General features: G+C 41.8%; 1 protein-coding gene and 2 non-coding genes across 3 annotated transcripts; all 3 read right to left on the bottom strand.

Annotated features, from left to right (window-relative positions):
- Positions 1–3,874: 3,874 nt before the first annotated feature.
- Positions 3,875–5,998, bottom strand: COX7C (cytochrome c oxidase subunit 7C). Its single transcript, XM_014891901.2, has 3 exons — positions 5,829–5,998; positions 4,873–5,018; positions 3,875–3,962 (listed from the first exon to the last, which is right to left on the bottom strand). The coding sequence occupies exons 1-2, from the start codon at positions 5,901–5,903 to the stop codon at positions 4,902–4,904; spliced, it is 192 nt and encodes a 63-aa protein (XP_014747387.1). The 5' UTR covers positions 5,904–5,998; the 3' UTR covers positions 3,875–3,962; positions 4,873–4,901.
- LOC148219567 (small nucleolar RNA Z39) lies at positions 4,525–4,586 on the bottom strand. Its single transcript, XR_015799714.1, has one exon. It is a non-coding gene; the product is annotated as a small nucleolar RNA Z39 (small nucleolar RNA).
- LOC148219566 (small nucleolar RNA Z39) lies at positions 5,587–5,649 on the bottom strand. The gene has a single exon (XR_015799712.1). It is a non-coding gene; the product is annotated as a small nucleolar RNA Z39 (small nucleolar RNA).
- Positions 5,999–6,057: the final 59 nt, after the last annotated feature.

The raw sequence follows: 6,057 nt of genomic DNA, 5'->3' as shown, positions 1-6,057 counted from the left end.
TTATAGCACTGGATATTGTATCCAGCTCTGATATCCCCTATTGGGTGTGTTGTTTGACCTTAATATAACTTTATTGTCTTTATTGTGAAATTGAGAACAACTAGTTTCTTGGAGACAGCAATTTTTCTTCCCTTCCCTTCTTTCTACTTAACAATTCTATTTAATTAAAAAAAAAAATCAAATAATTGATGTTGCTGCACTGAAAATTCAACCAAAGTAATGGATTGCAATGTATAGATCACCTTAACTTTTAAAGAATAAACATAGCCCATGCAATACTAAGTTCTACTTTTGTATTTTCATCCTCCAGCTCTATTTGTTTATAAACCTGTAAATTTTATCATGTTCAGACGGAAATAAAAATCTCAGGCTAGAAAGAAACAAGAAAAGAGTAGCTGGTAACTTATATTAGAAAATATTTTGAACTGTCCCCCTACTAATTAGCAGTGAAAAGATCTTAAGTAACTTACACTCTTAATTACTGTACATGGCAACAACTCTGTAAAGGGGTCACAATTTAAAGGAAGAAAAAACTTAGTCCAGGTTTTCTGTTGTCGTTATATCAATTATGCAAGGGTTGCCCACAATAATTCAGAAGTGGGGTTCATCCGAGCCAGTATCTTACCTCCAACATGGATTAATACCCAATGCTTCAATGCACAACTGAACAAGAATTGAAATTTCTCTTCTTTCGGGAGAAGAAACCCAAACCCAAACAAATTCTCATTGCTTTCTGAAGAGTGGGTATGAAAAGGATGGACTGTCAAATTAATTGCTTCACAGAAATTCTAGAGTAACTTGATTTGAAGAATAATATACCAATTTTCATCAAATTAAAATACCCTGTTCAATGTAACTGAACCCAAGCCCTTCCAGACTTGTCTCTCTGGAACAATGAGTGTTCCAGAGTAAGAAAAAAAGATCCACAGACTGAAAACATCCAAAATATTAAGCATAAGGACATCTAATTCACATCTGGTCAGATTTAATTCAGAAACTGCTTGAAGACTATACCTAACATAATTAAAATTAAGCTGTGGAGCTTTCTGGAAGCAAAACAGAGAGATTTTGAGTTTGTGCCAAAACATAAAACATGAAGGTGAAAATTATAACAGGAAAATTGGAAAAAAATCAGGGATCATTAATGATTTTCCTTAAAATTGGCATCTGGCAGGCAAAAAACACAATCATTCACACAGATGTGTTATTTCCCAGAGATCCTTTAACCACAACCTTGTTTCCTTCATACAATTTTAATGGCAGAGGAGCAACACTTACATATTGCTTTTTGCCTATTTTCAATTGATTTATCTTCTACTAAGTCAAGGTGCCCTAAAGGGAACCCAAAAGGCTATTTTAAAATAAGTATTTCGTTGGGCACCCAGACTATTATATAGCTGAATGTGATGGAACACACTCTTACGTTTTTGCTCAACTTAATTCTGCAGCTCGTGGGCTTTAATGAATCTGATCCATCCCTCTTAATACCATTAAATATCAGTTCATTCATATATATTTATAGTGACACTTCTGTCTCTAGAATCACTCAGGGCTGGATATTTCCATGCTAGTATCTGTGGTGGGAATGTGTTCAGAGAAGTCATTCCAAAATGAGAAAATAAGGTGAGAAAAAAAAAAAATCCTGAGGTTCTCTGGCTCATCTCTTCAGCAGTCAGTAAACAATGGACTAGGAGGACTAAAACCAATAAACTATAGAATGGGTAAACTACAAAATATTAAGACCAAGGTAAATTTGGGAAGTAAATTATAAAAATGGGCAGATAAATGAATAAGCAAATAAATAAGTATGGTTCAGGAAGTGCTGGCTGAATTCAGTGATCTTCTAATAAAAGCAAAGAAAAAAATGTAATCTGGAGTTGTGCCTCTGTGAAATTAAAACACAAACACCTGGTATTAATGACAGGAGCCACATCTCTCTCAATGACAACCTGCATTTTCCACCCAGGCAACCAAAATAATAAATGTCAGACTTTGCTTAATTGAGCAGTGATGAAATTACAGATAATCTAGAAGTAAAAAAATGCCTTTGGATAGAATGCAGAGTGCCCCATTTTGCATTAACAGAAAGACCAGCACAGATCTATTAATGTATTTCTGCTGCAGAAGGGAAAACTTCTGAAATCCTAAGGGAACCAATTACTTAAGTCAGGCAGGGAACTTACAGACTTGGTAATTGATGGGGCTTGAAAACTACTGAGAACTGCCCGAGCAACTCATGTAGGGGAACAACCCAGTTCTAAAGGGACTAATTACAGTCCTGGCAGCAGGCAGGAGGAACAGAGCTTGCCATGAATGGAGAACACAAGCACTCATTTTCTAACTCACAGTGTACAGGTGTTTTATCCAAAATACGAACTAACAACTACCTATATATACTCAGGGAGCTTTGAATTAACTGACCGTACTAATGGAGGCTACAAAATTGTACATTTCCTTTGTGGATGAAAGATTAATTAGTACTAGCACACCACAAACACAGGTTTATCAAATAGTTTATGACTTAACATGATGTGTTTAGTCAGCTCTCACACAAAGCAGGGCTAATGTTGTTTCATTCTGACTTGCACTGGCAAACAAAACTAGGATTATGAGCAGTGATAGTACAGAGGAGGCTCAGCTCCTCCATCCCCTCAGCATACAGCCATGGAAATTATGTAAAACAGCAGCAGATGAAAGATTACAGGTACTGTGCTCCACATCCGTGATTTATTTATCCAAGCTGGTGGCAGGGTTGGAAACAAGGTCATGATTTAGAACCTTCTTGCATCTAGTAGCCCCCAGGACCTTTCTGCTCCTGAATAACTACGATCCATCAGTGTAACAACACTGTGAAAAGAGATGATTACAGTTTTAGAATACAAGAAAGTATCTAACATTTCATGCAAAATAATGGCTTTGAGTTTAACCACCCACGCTCAAAAGTATCTTTGAAAACTGCAAGAAAAGGGAGTGGCATCCAGAAAGGAGACCTTGTTTTAAGCACAGTAAAGGAACTGGTTGGCCTATCCCACAGGGTGAACCTTCAGAAGTGATGTGTGCTCTTTCCAAACACATCAGGGACTCAGGATAAGGGGGAAGAGCCATCAGCACTTTGGACCATCCCTGAAAAGAGAAACGTGGTGCCCAGGAGCTGCTCTGTTACGAGCAGTGTTACCACTCCCATGTACGTGTGCTGAGGGAGTCTGATGAGAAATGGCATCCATCAGACGAGAATGGCAAGGAATACAGAATTTTATGGAACTGTTCAGTTTGCAGATTCTGATGCTTCAAGCCACATTAAATGCACTGTGCTGCACCAGGAGGGTGTTTGAGTGGTGAGGGGGAAGCAAACCAGAAAAGTTCATGACAAAAAAGTACCAGCAAAAAGCTGTCAGTTCCTTCCAAACCTGCAGCAGTATCAGTTTTGTTAACTACAGAATATTACCCGTGCTTTTTTCTGGTCAGAGCTGTGCCTCCATCCCCCCCTGAGCCCTCATGAAATCTTCAGGGCAGTGCCCAAGTCCCTGCTCAGAGCTGATGCTACAGAGACCTGGGAACAGCAGCCCTTTAGAACTGCTGAGTGTGGAAGAAAATCCACAGAAAATCCTCACTGAAGTCAAAAATTCCACAGCATGGATTACAGTGAAAAGATACCCGCTGCTATAAACTGTCCCAGGTCATTATCCTGAGCAATAATAAAAGTTCAGCCCAATTCCTGTTTTGCAATGTCATTTTCCCTACTCTCTGTTTTTATACATGACAACAATTAAGTGTTTAATTTAATGGCAATACAATGCAATTTGAAGGCGTTCTCAGTGCACACCAACTGTCAAAAGAACTTCAGGAGTTTCAGAAAACACACAGCCCAGGGCCATGGGGTTTAATATTTTATTTAGACACATCCAGCATAGCTTGCAGCTATCATATCCCCATTGAACGATGCTGTGTAGAAGACTTCAACTCTGCAAGAAAAAGAAATTAAAGAAATTTAAGAGTCCTGTAATAAACATGCATTTTAATTAGAATTTTTGATTTGAAAACTGCTTCACCCTCTGTCTGGTTTTGCATGAGGCCTCGAGTTGCCTGAAACCACACAGTTCTAAATTCCTAACTTCAATAGAAATCTGCCGATTTTGGTTTTGTCCTCAGTTGAGGGTGGAATGAACATCAAAGCGGAATCTGTTCCAATGATGAGATTCCAATGAGGACTGTTACTTCCTTTTGAGAACTATCTGGGCCACTGAAGCTCCTGAAAAATGTTTAGTTTCTCAGATTACAGGCAATACCACGTATTTCCAAAGTGGAATCACCTTAAAACAAACTGTAGTGGACTTTCAACTGGAAGTGGCATGGTTTCAAAGTCTAAGTCATGTCTGAGGGTTGCTTTCTTAGGATCAGCAGGCACCAATTAATTTCTGTTAATGACCTTATCTTAATTAGACAGTAACCAGTGAATGATGTAGAAGGTGAGATTGTTTTGATACAGGTTCAAGAAAATGTAATTTTCCCTGGAGCTTTGTCTGGCACATCAGAAAGCGTTTACAGCATCACAGTTTCTCATCTTGTTTCTGTCACATCACACGTGCCAGTGACTCCCAAAGGTCACACAGGGAGGAAGCACACATGGTTTTGGTCACAGCCAGGAGCTGCAGGCAGAGAGGAGTGGCCTCTGGGGAGGCAAAGGTCACAAACCACCGAGTGCAGCACCTCTGTGTCACAAACTTCCACCTGCTCACTATTTCTGTTATTATTATGCAGACCACAACACTTCAGCACCTGGACTGAAGCAAAAAGCTGAGGACTAGAAAGGTTTCTGACAAGGTCAGGCTCATTAAATTCCACCGTGCTGTGAAATCCAACAAAAGCAGTTACCCAGCTAGTGCAGCTACAGCCTGTCCTCTTCATTTCTTCAGGAGCTGGTGTCTGATTATGAAGAAAGGGGCACCAAACCCACTCCCAAAGAACGCACACATCACTGCCAGCAGCCGCCACTTATTGTCCACGGAGAATGGGAGGTTCTAAAGGAAAAAAAGGGACTTTTACCACTGTAATCAAACCATTAATTCCTTTGTAACTCATTCAGAAGTGCTATGAATCCTAGAAAAAACAAATATGCAGTTTCAAACCATTTTCAGTATTTCCCAGGGAAAGAAATACAGTATTTAGGGTAATAAATAACCTTCTAGTATCTGAAGTTGGAGACGGGCTCTTAATGAAGAATTACATGTCCAAGGCCAGGCTGGGGCTTGGAGCAGCCTGGAATGGTGGGAGGTGTCTCGACCCACGGCAAGGGGTGGAATAAAATGATCTTTAAGGCCTCTTCCAACCCAAACACCTCATGATTACGGCCTGCATGTGACCTCTGGAAGTCACTTTATCCCCTTCTTCTCCTCTCCCTCCAGGCCAAGGTGGGGACAGTTTACCGCAAGTCTCATGCACTCAAATAAAAAAGCTCCTGAGAACATATATCTACAGCCCCCCCAGTGTTCTGGCATTTCATTATCTTCACCTTGAAGAATTTCCTCCTATCAGTTGCGAATGTAAAGTTAAGCTTTTAGACCGAAGGCTGGAGAAGAACACGCCAGGTACATCAGAAAGCGTTTACGGTATCATCGTTACCCCTCATACCGCAATGCTCATCATCTGTACCACCGCAGGGAAAGGCGCTGGGGCCCGTCACCACACGATCTGCGCTGTTCTGGCTGTCTGGGCACCACCGCGCCACCCCAAAGCCCACACAACACCAGCCAGGCGCAAGGCAGCCACCAACCCCCACCCCGCCATCCCCCTCCCCGCGACCTTCAGCGGGCCAGGACGCTGCTGCCCACCTTCCCAGGTCCCTCCTCATAGTGGCTGCGGCGGATGGCGGAGGTAGCGAAGCGGCGGACACCGGCGGAAAACATGATAGGAGCAAGAAGCAGCGGCCACTCGTCCGCCCTGCGCGACCTTCTCGAGGGTGGCGCGGCCGACGGGAGCCGGAACCGGAATCGGGAAAACCAGGAAGGGAGCCCTTGGGGGCATGACGGGAGTTGTAGTTCCTCACGGTCATGTGGTGCC

This window comes from Sturnus vulgaris, chromosome Z (genome assembly GCF_052056855.1).
Source record: "Sturnus vulgaris isolate bStuVul1 chromosome Z, bStuVul1.hap1, whole genome shotgun sequence".
In the NCBI taxonomy this organism is placed as follows: Eukaryota; Metazoa; Chordata; class Aves; order Passeriformes; family Sturnidae; genus Sturnus; species Sturnus vulgaris.
This window is presented reverse-complemented; position numbering and strand designations above follow the sequence as displayed.

Bases quoted from the DNA above. Each gene is read 5' to 3' on its own strand.
- COX7C (XM_014891901.2), bottom strand. From the start codon at position 5,903: ATGTTTTCCGCCGGTGTCCGCCGCTTCGCTACCTCCGCCATCCGCCGC. The intron at 5,019-5,828 runs GTGGGCAGCAGC...TTTTTCCTTTAG, and splicing joins ATGAGGAGGGACCTGGGAAG to AACCTCCCATTCTCCGTGGA.